This window comes from Uloborus diversus, chromosome 2 (genome assembly GCF_026930045.1).
Source record: "Uloborus diversus isolate 005 chromosome 2, Udiv.v.3.1, whole genome shotgun sequence".
In the NCBI taxonomy this organism is placed as follows: Eukaryota; Metazoa; Arthropoda; class Arachnida; order Araneae; family Uloboridae; genus Uloborus; species Uloborus diversus.
The window spans coordinates 156,209,988-156,234,889 of NC_072732.1; the positions used below are offsets into that span (position 1 = coordinate 156,209,988).

At 31.9% G+C, this 24,902-nt stretch overlaps 1 protein-coding gene across 1 annotated transcript in view; it reads left to right on the forward strand.

Moving 5' to 3' along the window:
* The window catches only part of LOC129216106 (microtubule-associated protein RP/EB family member 1-like), a 51,168-nt gene extending 29,475 nt beyond the window's left edge, over nucleotides 1-21,693 (forward strand). Inside the window, exons 5-8 of the mRNA XM_054850259.1 lie at nucleotides 9,865-10,099; nucleotides 14,027-14,127; nucleotides 14,662-14,820; nucleotides 18,433-21,693. Coding sequence (XP_054706234.1) covers nucleotides 9,865-10,099; nucleotides 14,027-14,127; nucleotides 14,662-14,820; nucleotides 18,433-18,504 — 567 coding nt within the window. The 3' untranslated portion in view covers nucleotides 18,505-21,693. The remainder of the gene's footprint in view (nucleotides 1-9,864; nucleotides 10,100-14,026; nucleotides 14,128-14,661; nucleotides 14,821-18,432) is intronic.
* Nucleotides 21,694-24,902: the final 3,209 nt, after the last annotated feature.

The following is a 24,902-nucleotide window of genomic DNA, read 5'->3' on the forward strand; positions in this document are numbered from 1 at the left end:
TGTGATCTGCTTCTCTTTGTCAATAAGCATTTCAGACATTTTTAGGAAAACTTTCAATACAGCAGATCTTTTATCAAAGTGTCTCTTGTAGAAAAATCACTTTGTTTTCCTCTACTTTTTATATTACTTCCTGTTATTTATATGTTAGCATTAAATGAAATCTGCATGCAATATTTATAGTGCAAATTTAGGGTAGTACCTTGAGAAATATTTTTTTGTTTTTGAAAATTGCTTAAATTTTTTTCTCCCTAAAGGGTATGAACCCTGTGATAAGAGATTAAATTTAAAATCCAAATATAAAATAATTTTATAATAAACTCAGTTGTAGCTTTGTTGAAAATCAAAACAATGTTTTTTAGGTTTCAGTGTGAGTCATGGGGAAGCGCAAATTTCTCAGCAAATAGTTAGATGAAACTGATAAAAATGGGAACAAAATTAGAGACTGGGGAAAACAACAAGAGAATAACATTTTTTTGTTTGGTGTTTGGCTACCAGCATCCCTGGTTCAAGTCAAAATGTGTCATTATGCCTATTTAGTTCTAAAGAGGCTGCCTTAAGTGCTGAACTAAGTGCCCCCCCCCCCTCATCCAAATATTTGTGTAAATAATATTCAATGGATAAAAATATCAGTTTCACAGGTGATAAAGGAATTGTATCTTTATTATAGTTATTTAACCCAGCTGGCAACTAATTTGCCTTTTGGTGCTTCCCTGGGTTTAACTATGAGTGGTCCTCCCAATGTCCTCTTTTTGATCCTAACTGGTCCTCTTTAGTCCCCTTTTTGATTGAAAATGGTCCTCTTTTACCCTTTTCTGAACCTAAAATGTGTTGGGAGCCCTGCATTATGAAAACAACTTCTATTATAATTTAAGTGCTAAATATTATCCAATGCTGTAGCTAACATATTTTCTTTTGGATGCAGAATGAAAAAAAAATCAAGTTTAAAGATCATTATGGTATATTAAATTGATTTTTATTGATAAACCATCTTAAATTAGAAACAGCAATAAGCATTCACCATTAGTACGTAATTATTTTAAGATGATCAAAAGAAAAATTATTGAATATTCACGAGAAATTTAATGCAGATCAAAGTTAACAAAAGATGCGTTAAATGATAACTGGGAACATAAAAGTGGGATTCCCTGAGCAGACACTGGGTTCTGAAAGAATAAGTCATATGTCATTTTTATGTACAGTTACATCAATATTTGCTGGGGGGAAAAGCTATTTTTTCTTTGAATCTCAGGAAACAATACCAAAAAGAAAAGAATCCTGTTGAAACTAATATCATGTATTTCAAAGAAAAGGTGCAATAAATTTGTTTTCTTTAAGTTAGTATATCTTTGTGTTCTAAAGTCAAATATAGAAAATAAAATTAGATAATCTTGAGAAAAAGCTTGCACTTTTCTTCTTTAAATCAGTTATTTGTTTTATTTTCTTTCTATTGTAGATTGCTTGTTTGGCAAAAAATTATGTTAAATTCAGGAACTTTATTATAGCATGTGTTACATAATTTTTTCTTGTAAAGCAATCGTCTGCAACAATTTAGAAAGATATTTAAAAATATAAATAGTTAAAGTGCAAATCTATATAAATAAAACAAAGAATATGTGTGTATGTGGGTATATACATGGTTCGTATGGGTCATGGAAATCCTGGAAAGTCATGGGGAAAAAAAAGCAAATTTCAGACCTGGAAAATTCATGGAAAATTGAAATTTTCATTGAAAGTCATGGAAAGTTATTTCAAGTCATGGGGAAAATGTCCTGGACAAAGAGAATGTAACAGTAACTAAAAGAACATTAGAAATCTTGAGTGATTTAACAGTACAGGACGTAAAAGCTATTAAAAGTGGAAAATTGAACGATCCCAAAATCAAATCTGAATTTTGAAATCCTATTGCATCCACTTCTGTCACAGCCGCTTGCTTTTTTTTTCGATGTGATTTTACTGCTTTGACATCACTTATTTTGAATTAACTGTTATTTTCAACACTTCTGTTTCATATTCTGTAGTAGCGAACTTGCACGTTCTTGGTTTTGCCACGCCCAGTGGCGGATTGATTATAGAAATCGGCCCTGGCATAAAGGGATATCGCGGCCCCATAGCCTCTATAGATACTAATTTTTACAAAAATGATTGGGAAACAATATCACTTAAATATGAGGAAACTATTCAAAAAAATTAAACTTTCTTTAAAACAAAATTTAACAGATGGTTCTGTGTTTTAATGGTGCACAACTGATACAAGATAAGCTAAACCTTTGTTTGTAAAAAACAAAAAAAGTGATTGTAATAATCTATTTAAGTATTTTTAAGTGTCTGTTAAGTATTTTTAAGTGCGGTGCTGTATTGATTATTTCCGTAATCTGTGTGCGATCCTTAATTTTTTCAAACACATGTATCAATACAGAGAGAGATAGGGAGTAGATTGATTTTCTTGGATATGGGGATTATTAAATATTAGCATTAGAAACCTACTTGTGAGTTTAACATTGAGCCAAAAATACAAGGTCCTCGGGTCTCCCGAAATTTTTTTCAAATTGTAGTCCTAAAAACGCAATTTTAGATGATCTCTGGTGATGTTAGGGAGAGCAGAGGCTCGAGGGCGGTCCTCTTCCAGCATTTTTTTTTTTTTTTTTTTTTTGAAATTGAAATCTTAGAAAGGTAATTGTAAGCTTTTTTATATTTTTTTAAAATAAAAACTAGGACATAGACAGTTATTCAAAAGTTAAGTTCCAAAATCGAAACTTTTACCGACCTTCGATGATTTTAGGAGGAGGAATTATGGCGAGGCTCTCCTTGGAATTTTTTCGAAATTGAAGCATTTAAAACCAGATTTCTGATTTGCTTTACTTATCATGACGAAGGGGGAGGGAGCGGGGGACTTTCTTTGAAATTTTTCGATGCTTTATATTCGAAAACGGAGTTATAAACGATATTTCTTAGTGTTACTAAGAAGAGAGGATCGAGGGCTTTCACCCGATAAACAATCGGAACTTCAGAAAGAGAAATTAGAGAGGTAATATTTAATGCGGAAAGATGAGGTTAGTAGACAGTGGAAGATATAAAGGTCTGGTGTACCTGTGAGTGCATGACACCATGACATAGACTTTTATATGATACAGAATCTGAAAGTGAGAAATGAAGTAGATCGATAGGGAAAGGACAATGGCCAGTTACAAAAATTGTTTGGTGTGGTGTTTAGATTTAAATGTGAGGTTTTAATTTAATTTTTGGGAATAGGTCAAAAAATCTTCTATCATGATGTTATGGAAAAAATGGGGGTTTGGGGGTTTTCCTCTTTTCTTTTTTTTTTTTTGAGATTGAAGCCGGAAAAAGGTAATTTTAGATGATCTTCGATGATATTATGAGAAGGACATGCTTAAGGGACCTCCGAAATTTTTTCGACACTGATTTATGACGCTCTTTAATGATGGGGTGGGGACGTTTCTAGGTCGATTGCGGCGGAAATACTCTCCTCGAAGTTTTTCGAAGCTGAAATCCCAAATACGCTGTTGTAGCCTGTCTTTAATGATGTTAAACTAAGGAATGGGGTTCATGAGTTTTTCCCAGAAATTCTTTAAAAAGCTAAGTTTCAAAAACGCACTTTAGTTAAGTTTTGGTGACTAAAAAGGAAGATATAAGCTTTTGGATCCCTCTCTTCCCCCCTTTTGGCTATGTCCCAATCTTCTTTTATTTATTTTATTGATAAAAAATATGAAACACCCTTCAATCAAAACCATTTACATTTAGATATTCCGTAATAAAATTTTCAATTTTCAGCCTAGTATTTTTATTTGCTTGAAATGCAAGTTATATGGGGCCCGGAGTAAAAAAAAAACTTTTCTTGAACTGATCTCATGCTTTGGTAACTTCAAATAACCTTAATGATCTTTGGTCTTCTTTTTTTTTTTTTTTTTTCACTCTATTTTATTTTAAAAATCATTCCTTCTTCACTTCTTGATAAAGTTTTGTTTCAAGTTTCAATTCATACATGATTTTTACTTTCTAACACTTATAACTATACTGGTGTGACTATTAATTTTAATATTTTCAATCTTTCTCGCTAAATTTTAAGTTTTCTCGTATTTAAACCATATTTCTGGGGCCTGTGTATTTTTCTATATATACATAACTCTGATTTGCAGGATGATATTTTTAAAAAAATAGGAGAGGTAAATGGTAGAAAAGGTCGGTGTGTCAGCTGCCCCTGAGAATCATAGTTTTTTATATAATCATTTTTAAATTGAAGGGTCTTCAACCATTTGTTTGATCCCTTCGATGGATATTGAGGGAGAAAAATTGAATATTTTTATTTCTCGCAAAAAAAAAAAAAAAAAAAAGTTAGAAACGCACATTTAGGAGGTCTTTACTTAAATAATCTTCATAATACAGAATTTTGGATGCTCCAAATTGTGTTTTAAGATTGCATTTCCTGTTAAATCTTTATTGAAAAAATACTTTTTGTCACTTTCATTGCAATTGTTATTATGAACAACAATTCATAACAATTGTGAATTGCCATTCATACACGAAACTGAAAAATGGACAAAAGTATTTTAACTTTTAAATACTACCCTTGTTTTTCTGTTTTTTATTGCATTACTAAAATGAAATTGGCGGCCCCTTTTCTGAAAAACTGGGCTGGTGTAACACCCCCACGGCCCCCTTAGCAACGGCCTTGCACCCTCCATCCGCGGGCTTGAGCTCATGCGTAAAGAGGGATTGAAGCTAGAGAATTTACGTAGCGGTATTTAAAGTTTATTGTTTGTAGACAGGGTAGGTCGGCCCGAAACATGACCGGCCCACCGGGCAAATGCCCGGTTGCCCGCCAGGTGTATCCGCCACTGGCCACGCCCATTCTAAAAAAGCAATTCAATTACATCTAAATTCGATTCCATCACTCATAAGAACTATATTATTAAATTTATCAGAGTTTATCTTAATTTGTTGATGGTTTTAGAAAATAAAGATCTTCACTCAGGCGATAGAATACAGAAAAAGAGGAATTCTAATACTCTAAAACAGTAGTGCTCAACATATGTATACAGCCCACAAAACTAATCTATGGGACCCACTGCTACGCTCAATGTCAGTATTCAAACATGCTCTGGAATTTCTGAACCTATTAATTTTAATTTATATGCATTTTAAAATGTGCAAATAAATAAACAAAACAAGTATACTTTTGAATCAGAAGATTGATTTATTACTGAATGTTTTTTTTTTTTTTTTTTTTTTTTCAAAAAAGATCTTTTGAAAGATCTGGTTTTGAAACATAAAGAACTAAACTATGTGGCTTTACTTTAAAGAACCAAAATACTCTCAAGTTACGTGGATGATTATGTGAAATGCTCTGTTGACACTGAAAGGCAACTTTTGAAGCAAATTTATTGAAACTTATTGATGACTCATTCAACCTTTGTCCCATTCAACAGGGTTCGTACGCCCTTGAAAAACCTTGAAAAGTGCTTGAAAAAAGAAAGTTCATTTTCAAGTGCTTGAAAAAGTTTCTTAGTGCTTAAATTCTCTCAAAAATCAACGAATTGTGCTTAGAAGTTTTAAAAAAGTATTTCACCAATGCAATTTTCTGAACATGTGTTCAGTATGCAACATCGCGAAAAATTGCTTCCGTGTTTGGGATTTCAATCCTTTTGCATCTTGTAAATATTTTGATGTTTTTTACAACCGAAAGATATTTTGACATATGGTACCTTAGATTAGTTTATTTTTTGTTTAATTTCATTAATTAACAAAGAAATTAATTTCGAAACCATGACAACATTGAACTTACTCGGGTTTCGCGGAAAATTGCTCTTGTGTTTGAAATTTCAATCTTTTTGCATCCTGCAAATATTTAAATATTTTGGCTAATCAAATGTTAGTTTCGCATATGCTACCTTAGATTAGTATATTTTTTGTTTAATTTTAATGAAAAACAAATAAATTTATTTCATGGGAAACATGCCACGTCGAACGAACTCAGACTTTGCGAAAAATTGCTTCTCGTGTTTGAAATTTCAATCTTTTTGCATCTTGCAAATATTTAAATATATTCACTAATCGGATGTTATTTTCATATTTGCTACCGTAGATTAGCATATTTTATGTTTAATTTCGGTAAAATATAAGTTTATTTTATGGGAAACATGACAACATTAAACATAACTCAACTTCGCGAAAATTTGCTTCCCTTGTTTGAGATTTCAATCCTTTTGCATTTTGTAAATATTTTTATATTTTGGCAATTAGTAGTTATTTTGACACTGCTACATCTGATTAGCCTATTTTATTTTAATAACTAAAGAGTTAAAGAATTTATTACCTTGGTCTTGTTTAATTATTTGCTTATTTATTTTTGCAATTTTGAATGATTATCTTTACCTAATTTTTGGTCATAACAGATTTTTTTTTTTTTAAATTTAAATTTCAGCAGTTGAGCACCTAACAAATTAACTTAAAGTTTGTATTTTAAATATAAAGTTGATTTATATAATTTTATTTATAAGAACATAATTTTTTTATGTCTGCTAAAACAAATAAGGTGTATAACAGGGGTGGTTGTGTTATGATTATTCACTTGAAATCCAGTAGTGTTCGTTTTTATGCTTTTACCTCCTTACATCTCCAATTTTCCCCTTTTTCTCAAATGTTCAAAATTACTACTTTATTAAGGTTGTGGGTACTTGGAGCTTACTGAAAGAGGCTTTAATCAGCAAAGGGGTAGATAGCTTAAGGAGGGTCTTTCATCTTCATTTGGATCTAATAAATTGACCTGTACCAGCCTAGCTAGGCCCAGTGCCTGTTGCTCGTTGTCAACAGGCACTGGGCATGGTATTTCTATGCAGAATATTTTGACTTAATAAACTATTTTATGAATTGTATGCATAGCAAAAGTTATTGTTGTACATATGTATATTCAAGTAATAGGGGTCTTAGTTTTAAAAATTATTCTCCCCCCCCCCCCACCCTATTTTGCTCTTTGAAACTTTCAGGTAATTTTTTATGAACTCACAAATCACAATTACACCTGAATATTATTGCCTTTCTAAATTTAAATTCTAATTTCAACAATAACCCATTTTTTCCCAAAATAAAACTACTTTTGTCATAATACATGTCAACTTCTTTTGAATCTTTTCAATTTCGAAATATGGCTCTATAAATCTGAACTTGCACATTTATTGTCTATTGCAAGTTAATCAATGAAAGCTGAATAGGCTCAAGTTTGCATTCAGAGTATTTATCACTGTTTAAGCTGCTTTTGTATATTTTGAGGTGTAGAGGCTGGACTGTGGACTTTCATAAACTTTTCTTACTTCCTAATTTTTAAATTTACTCGAGGACAGTTGAAATGCCTTATTGGCTGAACAGCTAATAAATACATACGAATAATTGATTTGCATACTTATAAATGATTTACGAACCTAATATTTTTAGAACTTAATAGTGCAAACTGAAATAACTTTCTGGGTAGTGTTTTTGTCCTAACCGCCCTTATATTGTAATAAACTACTGTATAAATATTGGAAATAAATGTTGAAACCGGGGGGGGGGGGGGAGTGACTTCAAAAACTCCTCTCTGGCAATGCCATTGAACTTGGGTATTTTAGTTTCTTCCCATAAAAGTTAAAAGCACTTATGAAAGGGTTTTTTTTTTAAGTATTAATTTGCTGATTCTAGAAAATATACAAACCTCTGACTGCTGCAACCTTTGAAAAACCTCAAAATTAAACCTCTTGGTATCTGCTTCTCTTTATGACCGAACTTTTCAAACATTTTCAGAAAGACTTTCAACGCAGTAGATCTTTCATCAAAGTTGTAGAAAGAACAATTTTGTTTTCCTATACTTTTTTGTATTATTGCCTTATTTCTATGTTTGTAGTAAATGAAATCTGCATACAATATTTTTAGTACAAATTTATGATATTGCCTTGAAATCAAAATTTTTTACCTTGAAAAGTACTTGAAAAGTGCTTGAATTTTTTTCTGCCTAAAGGGTATGAACCCTGTTCAATATCATTCTGCCTGTTTATAAAAAAAAAAAATGTTAGACATCTAAGCATCATCATATTCCTTTCACTGCATTTTTACTTAAATTTATATGATGAAGACAAATAGGAATAGTTTATGTTTTTAAGTGTACACTTATATTTTTTCCCATTATGAGTAAGTACTTCAATGAGACTGTGGCCTTCATGCTAATGCTCATTTCCAAAAATTAGCAAGTTTGAGATTAAATAGTGCTATTCTCTTTGTGTAACAAGGTCATGAAAATTTTCATTGAAATCGTGAAAAAGTCTTTGAAAAGTCAAATGGAAAGTGGATTTTTTTTATCCAATTTGAGTATGAACCCTGTATATATGTGTATATTCCTTATACAATTCCAGTTTATGTCGAATCTCAAGCAAATTTGGCAGGGAGGGCCTTGGGGACCCAAAAAGGAACGTGGGGAGGGGGGGGGGGTTCAAACGCCAAAAAAGAACCGAACCGTTCAAATTTTAATTTTAAAGGCCGAATATGGCATTAAATTGCTCTTTCTACCCAAAATAATTATCTGATTTTTTAAATTCAGGTCCCATTTCAAAGCCCATGAAAAATACTCATAGAGTTTACTCGGTTTCAACGAATTCAAAAAAAAAAAAAAAAAAAAGGCTGTGAAATCGCTGGGAAAAATTAAAAAGCACTTTTGAAGCCTAATGGAACTCTTATTTTCATATTGGAAAATTATTGTTTGCGCGATCTCATTTTAAATTAACTTCCAGAAGGTTGCCACATTTTTTTCTCGGCTGTGACTAAATAAAATTTTGTTTTTGTTTTGAGGTAAAAATTTCCCCTTTTGATTATTGATTTGACGATTTATCTTCTCTCTTTCTTTATTTCTTTTTTTTTTAGTTGTATTTATGGAAGGTTGCGTTTAATTTATTCGGGAATTTTTATTTGACATTTTCTTTATTTGAAAATGATTGTTCAGATGGGAAATTTTAGATTTTTTTTCTCTAATTGAAGCCTGATTGTTGAACACGTGTCACTTGACATAACTTTTTTTTAGAGGTAGACCATGCAAAGCCGGGCCAGCGACGCAGCTAGTATGAAATAAATCTTTTGGTAAAATTAATTTGGTATAATTTTTGTTGAATAGTTATGAAATATACCTCCGCTTTTTTCCCCCTGAGTTTTTATGATTTCCGAACATGTGTAACATGAAATGAATTTATAATATACAACCACTTAGAGTATTGCTTTCTAATTATTGAGATTTAAAAGGGGGGGGAGGAGGAGGTTACTTGGGGTTTGGTTGGTTCGGTTCAATGTGCTCCACAATGACGTGAACCAACGTACCCCACCTTCTTGACCTGAAAAAAATGATCTCTTTTTTTTTTTCTTTATGGCAAAAAATTAAACTGCAAATAATTTTGAACTTAACAAACTTACTTTAAGAAAGGAGTTCAATTTTTTTTTTCTGCGATTAGATGAAACCAATTAAAAAAAAAAAAGTTGCAGTCTTCTGAAAATTATTCTGCACTATTAAAATAACATTTTCTGAAATAAAATTTGTTCAATCTAACTTCCCAACGTGATTTCATTATAGAATTTGTAGGACTATAGGTGCTATTTGTTAGTCATAAATTAAAGTAAAAAATATTAATAGTATTAAAATAACTGAGACCTGTCCAACGTTTTACCCCATCTCCTCCTTTAGATAAATGCAAGTTGTGAGGGATCTTTAATAGTATGTGTTTCAAATTGTTATTTTTTAAATTCAGTATTTTGAATGTTTTATTTTATGTCTGTTGTATAACATGTATATCAGCAAATATATTTATTTATGTATGTGTGTATTCATTTATTCCTTAGCACATACCAGTTGACAAGTTGATTAAAGGCAGATTTCAAGATAATTTTGAGTTCCTTCAATGGTTTAAGAAATTTTTCGATGCCAATTATGGTGGTCAAGAATATAATGCTTTTGATGCCCGAAATGGGGTTTCAATTGGCAATTCTGATGGACGAAGTATGAATGTTGCTAACAAGTCAGGGTCAACAAATCGTCTTACTTCCAACATAACACAAAAAACAATTGCTCGTGCTGGTAAGTTTTTTGTTTCCACTACAGGGAGATGAGTTTTTTCTGGCTTTCTCTGTTCTTTTTAAAACCTTTCCTCGTATTTTTCACTGAAAAGATTCAGATTTTTCTTAATTTTCGGTCCCTGTTTTTTTATTCTTTCTATTTTTCCCCAGCAAATATTCACTCATTGCCATTTCTACCAAGCAACTATGTTTGGGAGATATACCAGCATCAGTGGCGCACACAAGGGAGGGGTCAGGGGGTCCGGACCCCTCCCATAGGTCTTGCTTTTTTTCCCAATTGATTATGATTCTATGTATTTTGTGCCTAAAATAATTTCAAACAAAAGGTAACAATAATTTCAGTTCTAATAAGTGAAAAAATAAAATCCTCATATTAAAAGATTTTTAAAAATATTAGGCACTTTTCCTTTAATAAATTGCCTATAACAAGCAGAATGGTGATTATAAATGAATGTACACTAACCATGTTTCCAGTTTTGTAATAACAGATCACATCAAGTGACATTTTATGAACTTCTTTAATCATATGGCGCTTCTGCAACGATGAATTTGGTTTGATGAATCCATTTTTTTAATTATGTGAAAAGTTAATGCATACATTATTTTGCTTTCTGGTATTTAAGTACTAGTGGTACCCGCACGGCTTTGCCCGTAATAGAAAAATTAAAAGGTCTTTTGGTTCGCCTGTATATTTACAAATAATGTATGGTGAATTTTCTCACCAATTGGCTTGTACTCATGTTATGGTTCCACATTATGATAATTTCGTATCTCGCCAAATGGCTTGTGCCCATGTTATGGTTCCACGTTATGATAATTTCGTAAATTACTCGTCCAACTTATGGTAATTTTGTTTTTAAAATTGGAATGGAAAAAGAACCACACAGAATTTTCGAAAAATCGCTTTGAGGTGCACACCCCCATGCTACAAACTAACTTTGTGCCAAACTTCATGAAAATCGGCCGACCGGTCTCGGCGCTGTGCGCGTCACAGAGATCCAGACATCCTCCGGACATCCAGACAGAGAGACTTTCAGCTTTATTATTAGTACTAGTGGTATCTTCACGGCTTTGCCCGTAGTAAAATTTAAAAAGTCTTTTGGTTCGCCTGTATATTTACAAATCATGTATGGTGAATTTCTCGCCAATTGGCTTGCCCATGTTACGGGTCCACGTTTTGATAACTTGGTAATTTACTCGTCCGTGTTATGATAATTTTGCTCGGGAAAATGATCTTAAAATTGGAATAGAAAAAGAACAAAAACGAATTTTCGAGAAATCACTTCGAGGTGCACACTTTCATGCTACAAACTAACTTTGTGCTAAATTTCATGAAATTTATTTTTATTTTTAACTTTTTCGTTCTCGAGAAACGATAAAATCAAGTCAATATGTTTTGATGGCGTATTGGGGTATCTTATGAGAATGAGGCTTTCGATTTTGGACTCTCCCCTTGCAAAATTCCAGTGTGCGCCACTGACCAGCATCAAACACGTGCTTCGCCGTTTATTACATGCCTAGTTTGAGATTTCAGTCCTTTGCATCTTGCCAACATTTCAACTAATTTTAATTAATTACTAGCTGCGTCGCTCAGCTTTGCAGTGTCGATCTCAAAAATAAAAGTTATGTCAAGTGACACATGTTCAACAATCAAGCTTCAATTAGAGAACTAAAATACTGTAAAAATTCCTTTCAAAATAATCATTCTTAAAAAAAGAAAATGGCAAATCAAAGATTCTGGAATAAATTAAAATCCAAATGAAAAAGGAAAATATAAATTGCCACATAATAATCGAAATGAGAAATTTTTACCTCAAAAAAAAAAAAAAAAATTAGTCACAGCCAAGAAAAAAAAAAGTGGCAACCTTCTGAACGCTAATTTAAAATGAGATTGTGCAAACGATAGTTTTCCGATGTGAAAATAGTTCCATTAGACTTAAAAATGATTTTAAATTTTTGCCCGGTGATTTTACAGCCTTGGTTTTTTTTTTTAATTCGAAGGAATAAAATAAATTTTAGGGGCATTTTTCACAGGCTTTCGAATGGCGCTAAATTTGGACTGCTCGGATAACTATATCGGGTAAAAAGAGCCATTTAATGCTATTTTCAGGCGATAAAATTTAAATTTGTATGGTTTGGTACTTTTTTGGCGTTCACCCCCTCTCCCCCCCATGTTCCTTCTCGGGTGCCCAAGTGCCTCCCTGCCAAATTTGGTCCAGATCCGACACAAACTGTGGATTTGTATTGGGAACATGCATACACATATATATATTCTTTGTTTTATTTATTTCGATTTTAAATATTTCTTTATTGAATTTATTTTAGTTGGTGGTGCAAAATCTATCAGAAAAAAAAAAAGAATGTGTTCCAACACTTACTGTTTCAGATTTCAATGAAACTTGACAGGGTTACTCTTCTCAATGGACATGAGTTTAAATGTTTTTAATTAAAAAACATTAAAAAAAAAACAAAAAAAAAAACTTGGCATTATTGAGTGAATCAGCCAAGATGGCACTCTGGCTCTCTCAGAACTTTGATCGTAGGACTTAAGGGGTAAAAATTGTTGCCGTTATGTTCTCCTACAAAATTTAAATTTGTTGAGATTTACAAATAATGTGCAGTCCAAGAAGTGGTGGAGTGCAACACATTTGTACTAACTGGGATGTTAGAAACAAATGAAAAGCAATAATAACAAAGGAAATATAGTTAAATATTTTGTTGAAAAGATATTTAGTTTTCATCTTTCAATTGCCTCCAATAATCCATGCTAAAAATTTTAACTCTGGTTCTGGACAAAGAAAATTTGGGGTGGCTTTAGGACCCTTCACAAAATTGCAAAACAGTTCATAAAAATCTCATTCACCAAAAAAGACCCTTCACAAAATTCCTATAGACCAGATCGAACTTTTCATATTTTTTAATAAAGTAGTTTTTTTCATTTTTTCGAAAAAGCATTGTTTAAATAAGAAATGTAGCATACATTACTATATTACTTTTGGTTTAAATTTTGCAATTTCATAAAAGAATCTGACTTTTCAGAAAAAGGATTTTTAAATTAACAGGAATAAGGGCCCAATGAAAACCATCCTGCTATCTTTCAGTGACTTAAGAAAGAGAGAATTCAGAGGCAGTCTTCGGAAAAAGTTTCAAATTGTAGTCTTAAAACTTTTATGTTGTCTTTGGTGATGTTAAAATAAGAGCAGGTCCTCTTTCTAGAAAAACATCCGAAACTAAAGCGTGAAAAATGCAAATTTAAACCATCTTTTGAAGAATTTAGGGAAAGAGGTTAGGGGGCTCTCTCTCAAACAAAAACAATTCTCAAAGCTGAACTCCAGGAAAAGGGAGCTTGGAGGTTTTGCTATTGATCTATTGTTGTATGTTTCAGACACGCATGATTTTGGTGTGTCAGAAAAGAACTACTGTTAAAGTTAAAACAAAAGTTTCAATTTTTTAACAATTTTTACTTGAATTGTGCCATTTTGAAGTTTCAAAAACGAGAAGTTCTTGGGACAAGAATATGATAAAGTGTCAGAAATAATGTAATAATTAGATGTAAATTGGTGATAAGCTTTGTAAAACTTAGTGCTCTATTCATGTTTTTTGTAATATTTGTGAAGTATGTAGAATACTTTTATTGAAACAAAATTTTGATAATATTTGCAATTCCTAACATAAACAAAATATGATACAGTAACCCCCCCCCCCCCCAACGGACACTCTTCAAATGCAGACAATTTTTAATTCCCCGATTCCAAGTCAAACAACATTATTAAACCCCTGTCCCGCTGATACCCCTCTATTGCGAACGAAAACATTTGTCCCGTTAACGTTCGCATTAGAGGGTTTTACCGTTTTTTTTTTTTAATGTAATAAAGTTTGCTTATTAAGAGTTATATACATATGTACAGGTTTTACTGTTTTTATTTAGCACCATCTCCAAGGACAAATACATCTAGAATTGCAACTCAAAGGGTTACAAATAGGTTAAGTGGTGGTGATTCTCATAGAATAGATGAGCTTACAAATCAGGTAATATTTTGTTCATTATTCTCACTTCACCAAAGTTAATGTTGTTCTGATTTTTCATTACCATGGCAACAAGAGTATAAGCCTAGCTATATGTTTTAACATAAGGATAAATTTGCATTCATTCAAAGCTTAATTTAAGCAGATCCACTTTTAAAAAGGGTTTTGCAAAATTATATTTTTTTCAGGAATACATCAACATAGATGAACTTTAAAAGCAAAACTTCATCTAGATACAAAATTTCCAGATTATTTCTCCCTGTCATTTAAGATTGATAAGAAATAAAAATACCATGAACAAGGCAGTTGTAATAATCCAAATCTAAAAATGGTGAAATCTATCCATAATGGTCATCACTGTTTAAGAATTTTAGACTAATTTCACTAATGATTAAAAAAACTAATGTAGTAAAAATCTCTGATGTATAGGAATTTTCTGAAACAGTTTCATCATACCACTATCAACTGCATCTCTTAACCTTTTTCTTATTTTTCCTTCACATGTCTTATTTTTAATGCATTTTCCTCCCTTTCAAGCTTGCTGAAATGAAAATAACTGTTGATGGACTAGAGCGTGAACGTGATTTTTATTATGGAAAGTTAAGAGACATAGAAGTTTTGTGTCAAGAACAGGAAGTGAGCGAAGAGAAACAAACTTTTATTGAGAGTATTTTGGAAATCTTATATGCAACAGAGGTTTGTACTTTAGATTTATAATTATTTTAAAAGCATTTTAAAGTAATAATTAGCTATTTTTTTTTTTAAATCTGTCACTATATTCTGTGCGAAAAGGACACTTTGGATTTCAGTTGTCACACACATTACTAGTTATATAAAATTGATAATTAATTAAAATCTGAGAATATGTGATCATATTGTGCATGTAATTGTTTTATAAGAGTATTTACCTGTACCCACACGGCTGTGCTCGTGCTATGAAGTTTTTAAAGAAGCTCTTTGAGAGCAAATGTAAATTTCTTTTTCCACTCTGAAATTAAAAGAATGATTCTGTTTCGCTAATTTAAATGTGCTCACATAATTTAACCTAAGTTCCAAGCATTTCACTCTGATCAATTAAACTTTTGTTTGCTTTTTTATTTTTCTTGAAAAATGTCATTCCATTATACAGCAAATTGAAATGAATCAAAAGGCATGAATTTCTCCGTTCAACATATCAGGGCTGTGGATCGCTGTAAAATAAAATACTTTAAAAATATTTAAAGAAGAAATAAATGAAGAAGTCTTCAAAAATTCAAGGTAAAAATGCGAATGACTCCCGCCATATTTAAATTTGAGAATTGATCAAAATTGCACAGAACACAGCGATATATAATGTCAATATAAAGTAGAACCTTGTTTTACACGCGGGTTACTTTGCATGGAAATGCCGCATAAATTAAGACTTAATAGTAATGTTAAAAAGGGGTTAGGTTCCACAGATGAAAAAAATACTTCATTGTAATAAAAGATAAATATTTATAATAAGTTTAATTTTTTTTTCTGATACATAAGCATAGTGTGTATACGGAAAACATGAATTCGATTAGTGTTTAAAAAAAAAGAGCTGGTTATGATATTCTTTTGGTAATAATTAACCTGTTTAAGACCAGCAGAAAGAAGAAGCGCTTTCCCAGACTTGCACACTCCGCAGGAATCCATGCACAGGGGCCAAGACGATTTTTGTGGATAAGCTTAATTTTATTTAAAAATTCATATAAAACCATTGCTGCAGTTGAGTGCACTGAAACTTTTGATTCACTATCATTAATATTCTCTAAATATATTCCAGCAAAACTTGCATCATATTAAGAAACAACTACGAATTTTGAGGAAAAATGACTTTTTTCCAGGAAAACAAAAGACTGTCTATGTAGGTGGATTTTAAGTTTGTGCGTACAAGCATTCAAAATAAAGACAAAACATTAGAAAATCATCTAAAAAATATTTCAAACAAAAATGAATAGAAATAAAAAATCGAGCTAATTATTGCTAAAATGCCTCTGAAGCTTTGATGTCCGCTTGCCATGAACTTGCATTAAAAATCTATGCTAAAATCCCCATTCTCAGTATTACTGCCTCCAATATTCAAAATTAATGCCTTCCTTTCATATATGATTCATTCATCAGTTTTTACATCTGACCCTCCATTAAAAATTTCATTCCTTTATCTATCGTTATTGAAATAAAACTGATCCTAACCATACCGACTATGATCCAGCAAACTCGAAACTGAAATTTTTACTCCCACCCCTAATCAATAAATATTCATCTTTTCCACTTCACTAAAATATAAACAAACACTAAAATATAAACAGGAGCAAAAGTCATAAATCTGAGCTTTGACTAATCCAGCTTCAGAGGCTGTAACACCTCAACACTTTGTAGAACCGTATTGGGAAAAGTAACACACTTCAACCGCCACTTAGTGTCATTTAAAAATTCAAATATATCATTCCAAACTGAGATCACACTAATGTGCTCACGGTCCACCTGGCACGGAAAGTATGCTCACGGCTGCAATAACGTGGTCACTGGAGGGAGAAACGGGTGATCATGTATACGTGATCATGGTCGCGAACGGGTTAATTTTATTTTTTTATGTACAGTAAAAGCCGTCTAATGCGGACACTAACGGGACGAATGCTTTTGTTCACAAAAGAGGAGTGTCCACGGGACAGGGGTTTAATAGTGTTATTTGCCTTAGAATCGGGAAATTAAAAATTGTCCGCATTTAAGGGGTATCAGTTAGGTGGGGTTTTACTGTAGTTCTTCGTAGAGCATTAACGTTTCCACGATCACTCCCATCATTTCTACAACTGGATATGTCTTCGGAAAACAAATCAGAAAGGTCATTGTCAAGGAATGGCTCAAAATTTTTAGTGCGAAAGCTTTTTGGTTGTGTCATCGATGTAGGTATTCTCGTTGGTTTTGTTCTCTTTTGTCGCTTCTGAAAGCTCTTCTTCCAGTGAGCTCTGCATTGTGTGAGTTTAACAACTCTACTTCTAGAAAGAGCTCTGGAATCAATCGCAAAAAATGTTTCCGGTTGCCCAAGCTCGCTTATTAGCATTCCAAAATACAGTTTGTTGCGTTATCTGCAATATCAGGAGTATGGATTTTGAAAGAGGTAAGAATTTAATATAAGAGGTAAATATTCTGGAATTTCTGTAAAAACGGGGTCTTAAATTAGTGTTTAAAAAAGAACTACCATTTGAAATTTTTTGAAACAGTCTGCAAACTTTTTCCAGGCTTTAAGAAACAAACTGCAAATTTCAGTGAAATTGGCCGGGTAGTTTTAGAGTTTTGTGCTCTCAAACACACAGACGCTTTTTTGGAGACTTCATTTTGAATTATGTAGAGATGTAAAAGGAGACAATATTTACTGATGCTTGATTTTTTTTATACTGAGCCAATGAAAAGCAATTTTGAAAAAAAAAACAAAAAAACAATAGTGTAAAATTGCCACACACTTTACCATGGAATCGCCCTACAGTAATCTGAATTTAGATCTTACCTAAGGGGTCTAAGGACCTTTAAACTTCAAAATTTTCGATTTTCTGGAAAAAATATATGTTTTGCACAGTTTAATTCTGAACAATTTGATACCTTATTTATTACTATACGCCAAAAACTTTTCGAGTTATTGTAAAAATGCCTAAACTTTCCCCATAGAGATTTATGTTAACAGTAGCTGTTTAAGCCTCTTTTTCTCAGGTGCCGGTTTCTTCGGTTTTCTCGTTTTGCGCGCATGATATCTCAGAAAGTTTCTTATATATGTCCGTAAAACTTTTAATGTATGTTTATCTGGTTTATATTTATGACCTGAACCTAAATTTATTTATTTTTTTTAAATTATTTATTTAATTTTTTGAAATTTGGTAAGTTAATATCGAAAATTTCCAAATTTTTGAGTAAAAAAATATTTATTTTTAAACATTAACTTTTTTTTTAGTTGAAATTTAGGTTCAGATCGTTAAGATGTATCAAACAAACATTCATGAAAAGTTTTACGTAAATATATAAAAAACTTTCTGAAATATCATGCGCGCAAAACGAGAAAACCGAAGAAATGGGCACCTGAGAAAAAGAGGCTTAAACAGCTGCTGTTAACATACATCTCTACGGGGAAAGTTTACGCATTTTTACAATAACTCGAAAAGTTTTTGGCGTATGGTAATAAATAAGGTATCAAATTGTTCAGGATAAAATTATGCATAACATATATTTTTTCCAGAAAATCGAAAATTCTGAAGATTAAAGGTCCTTAGACCCCGAAGCTTGCCTGTACATTTTTTTTTTCTTATACTTTAGGAAGGGTTTGCTGTTCCTGATGATATTCCTGAGGATGGCGTTCCTTCTCAAAATGATGAAGATGAATATTGATAATTTAGGGGCGAATGCTTCATTCTATGGTTATCTCTCATGACTTTTCTTTGTTTAACATGCTATTTTAAATTTTATGAAGATTGTTGTAGAGTTATTTGCACGATGCGATCCTTACGGATGCAGCAAATTCATCATTATGCCCCTTCTATTACAAGCTTTGACACACATATGAGGTTTTAAACATTGCTTGTTCCTGAAAAGAATGGAAGTTAGACTATAATTCATTGACGATTTCAAGTTTTGTTCAATTTGTTTTAAACTCTATTAATTTCTTTAAAATACTCTTACTTACAAATTATTTTATGTGGAGTAATAATTTTTAGACAAGGTTGTTGCTGCTATTTTTATTATTCAGTGTCTGTGATTGTACTAATTGCCAGCATTACCATATGTTATGCTACATAAAGTAATTTAACAGTATTATTTACATTGATTATAGCTAAAATTGTAAGGTAAAATAATCCTAATTTTGTCGTTTTTATAAGTCTTTCACCCTAGTTAAGTTTAAACAAATGTATGTACATAATTGCTGTTTGTCAAATGAGGAAAAAAAAAAGATTGGTAATATTGTAGATCTTCTAAGTAAATTTAATATTTTTACATTAATATTTTATTTGATAAGTTTGGTGCTGAACTTTGCAGTTACATTGGTTTTGAACTGTAACATGAAAATTAAATTAATGTAAATAATATGTATGATAATTTTACCATCTCTCACTACAAACTACAGAAAAATTTGCCTTATTCACTGCTCTACAAGCTCAAAAATTTCAAAATATGTCTGCATTATTAATATGCTAACAAATTTTGTAGTTCATAATGATAAATATTGAAGTTTCTAAATGTGCATCTTTTGTCTCCCAAAAGCAGAAAAGCAAGCTTTATAATGGACATGGTTCATGAATTTGACATGATTTTTTAGTGTGATGCATTTATTTATTATTGTTAGTACAGTACTGGCAGCTTGATAAAATCATGCTTGTTCTGATCCAAATTATATTTATGAAGGGGTTGATTTTTAATTCACTCAAAATGTTTTTTGAATAAATAAGTAGTTAAATTTAGTTTGAATATTTTTTTAATTTATAAAACCAAGTGGTTAATTACCAATTCACTTTCTATCCAAGAGGCTTGAATCCTGCTGAGCGAATCATGCCATCTATACTTCTCACTACATTTTAAGGTAATTCCTTTCTGTATTGACATCTGTAAGATTCAATAATAAGATTGAACAATACTGAAACTGGAGTGTCTGTCTTAGGAACACAAGTTTTTCTACGATAAACTTGTAGGACTCGCCAAGCTATTGTTCAAAATAAAAACATTACATGTTAGTTTTTTCATTGCACTAGAAATCAACGAAAGCTGTGGATGTGGTTTGTAATTTCCAGTTGCTGTTGGTAGGCCATAGAGAACCTCTCGGCTCTTTTGTAAAAAAGAAGCTTTTATACTGTCGTTGACAAAAGTATTTTCCCTTGCAGTTCCTGTTATGTTGTGCCGGCAAATTTTTGATTTTCTTGCATCTGTTATTGAACCTAGTTTTTAACAAGTGAGTGAGTTTGGTTTATGTCCAATTAAAGTCCTTTTTTTGATTGTGTTGAAAGATTGACTAAGTCTTTCTTTGGATCAGGCTAAATGTCTGTTTTTCAGTGACTTGACTCTGTAAATGTGCCTCTTTTAATTATTATCATTTTGATGTTTTTGTCTTGTCAACTAGCTACTAATAGGGATGAAATTATGTTATGATCAGTTATGTTTTATTTATGCTAATTATTTGACTTTCTTGGCAATAACATCCACAAGAGATAGGAGTCTTGCTGCAAGCTGACATTCTAGGACCTCCCTTGAAGCCTACTGCTTCCTAATCACTTCAACTCGTGAATCAAGTTTCCATTTGTTACAGTTTAGGCATAAAATTGGTCTTAATAAAAACAAATAATTGTATGGTAATGGGGAAATTTCAAGACCCTTGTCTACATTTTGAGGTACATGCCGTGCAATATTTTCATGCTCCTCTTTTAAGTACAGACATCTTGCACTTGCAGTGATTTTAAATAAAACTAAAAATTCTCTTTCAAGAACTGCAAAGAAAAAAAACTATTTACCCTAATTTATTTGTTGGTGAAATTGTGCACGTACTATAAACTTGAAGGAATGCATACCTTGATGTTTCTCTCATATATACCTTTCCTATTCTGTAACAATATTTGCTTTCTACCCTTCCTTATTTACTACCAAAGTTATGCTTAGTATAAGGAACAAATAATATAGACAGATGTGATTAAAAACCCAGGGTTTTTTTTTTCCCCGAACTGTGAACTTGCTTGCATAGTGGATGATTTTGAACATTTTATATCTTTTTTTAAAATTATTCTATTAACCGGTGATACTGATTTTATTAGGCAGCAGATTTTCATTGCATTGATTTGCTTCCCCTCTTGATGGTTTGATTACAGTTAGTGACTGATGATATTAAATATTGAATTCGTTTAGAGGCGGGTACTTTATTTTATAAATTTTTGTGAAGTTTATTTGCTGAAGAATATTTAAAATTATATTGATTTTTTTTTTTTCAAAAAAATCCTCAAATTCATTTTGAGGCATCAAATCAATTGAGGCAAAAACTTGAATTAATTGTGAGCAACATGAATGTCAATTCGATTGCAAAAGACAAAGTTACGGAAGTTTATTCTATGGACATTCTCTAGAGATGGCCTGCTTTGTAAAGTAGTATTTATTAAAATATGTATGCAATACTGTAATCTTTTAACACGTTTCCCTTTTTAAGAATAAAAAGGGCTTTTTTTAAGCCATGCCGATAGTATATGTAGATGGATAAATGTGAACATTCCACAGTGTTTACACCCTTTATGCAAAAGCTTTTATTAGATCATCCAGAACTTAAGCTTGATTTATCCAGTGGGCCTACTCTTAAGAAAATCTTAACTTCTAGAAATAGGATTCATTTCTTAGTTCAATTGCAATCTCATATTTTCTGTTTTATTTAAAATCTTTTATTTACTTGGTGTTTACTTTCTTTTGGGAAACTTTAGATCATGTGAATTTACTTCCTCGTAGTGTTGTTGGAAAATAAGTATACTTAATGCACACTGATTTGTAATTAATTTTTCTGTCAACTTGTATGGTTGAAAGTTATTTTTTAAATAAAAACAGCTGTGCAATGCTTTTTGGTTGTTTGCTTCTTATTTTGATTTATCTTCAATGTTATTAAGTTAAAACAAATGGCATTAATTATCTCAAAAAACAATTTTATAAATAGTAACACAGGGCAAAGTAAATGAATAAAAAAAATATATATTGTATATTTTTTTGGTACCAAGAGTTTTAGAGCTGATTTTAGCTATATTTGGGGTCCTGAATCAAAGTGTAAAATTAGTTTTTCTCTATCAGCTCTACTTTTAACTGCTGCTATAATACCCAAAATGTGCAGTTTCAATTTGATTGTGTGCATTTTAAAAGCAAGTATGAGTTTCTAAAGCAAGGATTACTTCCAGTACATTTGCCATATTGTCAGTCTGCAGTTCAGTTAGGAAAAGTTGTCAGATTGAAAATTGAGTCCATTTCAGGAAAGTTCACTGGATGAAGTAAAGGTCTGGCAAGTTCAGTTACAAGGCTTCAACGAATTTAGGTCAATTTGTGAGTTCTTGCCTTGCGTATGTTCGCTTCATACAATGTATACTGAATTGGATTCAGGGGATAGTCATGGGGTCATGACGCCCTAAACCATCGACTATATTATCTATCCACATTATGTTCAAGTACTTTGTAAATAAAACTAGAGGACCCGACAGACGTTGTTCTGTTCAAACTTTGTAAATTGAAAAGTTAAAAAATTTCAATAAACTAACAAGTGTTTGAACCGTTTTGTTGAAAAAAATGAGTAAAAAAAAAAATGTTTTAAGCTGCTAGGTGTCAGAATGCGAATATTTATTACAACTTGATTTATCTAATGCCCACTGAGCAGTTGTTTTATTAACTATTTTTCCTCCCCTACTTGATGGCTTGTTCCTTCAGCCATACTCAAAAGATAAAAAGAGTCCTCAGATATTAAGTGTAAAAAACTAACTAAACATCTAGAAGGAACGGGAAATCCCGCTGCAACATCCCTTATATGAAAAATAATAAAGCAATCGAAAGGATATCGTTTAAAAAATGATAAAGGTAAAAACAGTTCTCTGAATAAGCTAAAATCACTCATCCCCACTCCCTCCCGGTGTAAAATAAACACATTCTTCAACTAAAACGACTAAACACTCTTTAAAAACGAAAAACAATTCTTTGCAATTTGAAATACTTTGCCAAATAAACAAAAAATACAATAAATTACATTAACAGTAGCTTTAAAATGTAAACAAATGATCACGCAACTCTATTGTTTATGGCCAAAGCCGCCAAGCCACCACGTTACTGTAATCCAGCCGATCAATGGAGCAAAGCTAACTCCGACGGATTAGAGGTCCGATCTTTTAAACAAAAACTTTTAAAACTTCATATATTGCTTGATTTGTTCTTTCCACCAAAGATACAGATCTTCCACTGCACTGATCTTTTGTGTACAAAACTACCCTTTTGTAATTTATCTGGACGAAAATAAAATTTGTTTCGTCTTTAAATTCCATCATCTTTTCTTTCAATAATGTACTGATTAGTTTGATAATCCTTAAAGTATTCTTGACATTGGTGCCAAAACTCGGATGGATTTGAGCCAAGAAACAAATGTTGCTTGGTACGGTACTTTCTGATCATTTAGTTAGGAAAACCTAAAGCACCGATCCGGTCACAATTACGACTACAGAACACGCGTTTTGTGTGAACCTTGCAGTACTTCAAAATATATCCCGGGACATAAAATCGTTCCTTTAAGAAATGAAGGCTTCACTCTATCTCTCTACGTTTTATCTATTCTCAATTGACATATCACATTAGGAAACTTCATTACAAAAAGCAGAGCTGGCTTTCTTATTGTCCTTTGGCATCCTGTTAAATATTTATTTCAGTTCTCGCTCAACAATTGGTTAAAATAAATATTAATCATTTGGGAGATATAATCATCCAATGTTTAAATTAATTAACAAAAACGTTTCCGATTCGATCCATCGCGCTTCGAAACCATGCTTGCAACAACTTAATTGCAAACAAAAAATTTGATCAAAATCGGTCCAGCCCTTTAAAAGCCTTATGGTGACAAACGTCAGCACAAAAGATTTTTATATATTAAGATGTAAACAATTGCCGTAAACTTTTAAATTCCTTAATTATATTCAAAAGTAAATGTTTGAAATACTAAATTTTTTCATTGCTTATGCATAGCTGCCAGCATGTTGACATGCTGTGAAGTTGTTGGATTTTATGGCACAATTATAACAAAACTTAGTTAGGTTTTATTTCTCTGATACTGATTATTTTATAAATTTCCTGTAATGTTGCTTCAGAAAAATGGAGAAACTGTAGGTGACGCCTAAGAAAAATGATTTGTTGAAGTATGAAAGGCTCTCTTTTACTAGACTTTCCATTCTAACCATACCTCACAGAGTGGCAGCGATTCAGGGGGGGGGGAGCTACCGCCCCCGCACTTTTTTCATAATTAAAGATCGCTTGAACGTTTTTAAGATTCGGGATTTGAAAAAAATTCTGGAAACCCAACGATAGCTTAAAACTGCAGTTTTTAGACTTTGGTTTGAAAAATTTTAAAGAGGAGAAATAAACACACTCCCTCCTTCTTGTATCTTCAAAGAGGACCTAAATTTGTGTTATTATAAGATTCCAACTTCGGAATTTTTTTTGGAAGCAAACCCGTTTCTCCCTAACATCAGTAAAAATTTGTAAAAATGCATTTTTAAACCTCTAATGAAGAAACATTCAAAAGTAGTCCTCCGCATTTTCCTTTGAAGTCTCCAAAAGAAGTCTAATATTGACGTTTTAGGGCTTTATCAGTTCCAAAAAATTTACCAGGGAAAACCTAGGAACTCTTTTGTTCCTCATTAAGTTATTGAAATATATCCTGCGTTTTTAAAACAATTCAACTCTGCAAAATTTTTGGGAGAGAATGCCTTGTCCTCAGTTTGCAAAAAATGTCCTAAATTTGCTTTTTCAAGATACCAGTCGCGAGATTATTTTCAGGAAATTACCTTTGCATCACCAAAGACGTTTCTTTTGATACTTCAGCTTTGAAAATCTTTTGGGGAACAGTTAAGCCCATTAAATCACTCAAAGATAGCCAAAAGTCAAGTCTTCACCTGCCAAAAATTTCTTGCCCCTGCACTTATAATTCCAAATCACTACCTTTGATCATAGCAATGCAGAGTGTGAAGGAATATTTAATAGCATTAGAAATTTGAAGATAGAGCTGTGCACTTCTCTGATAATAACCTGGA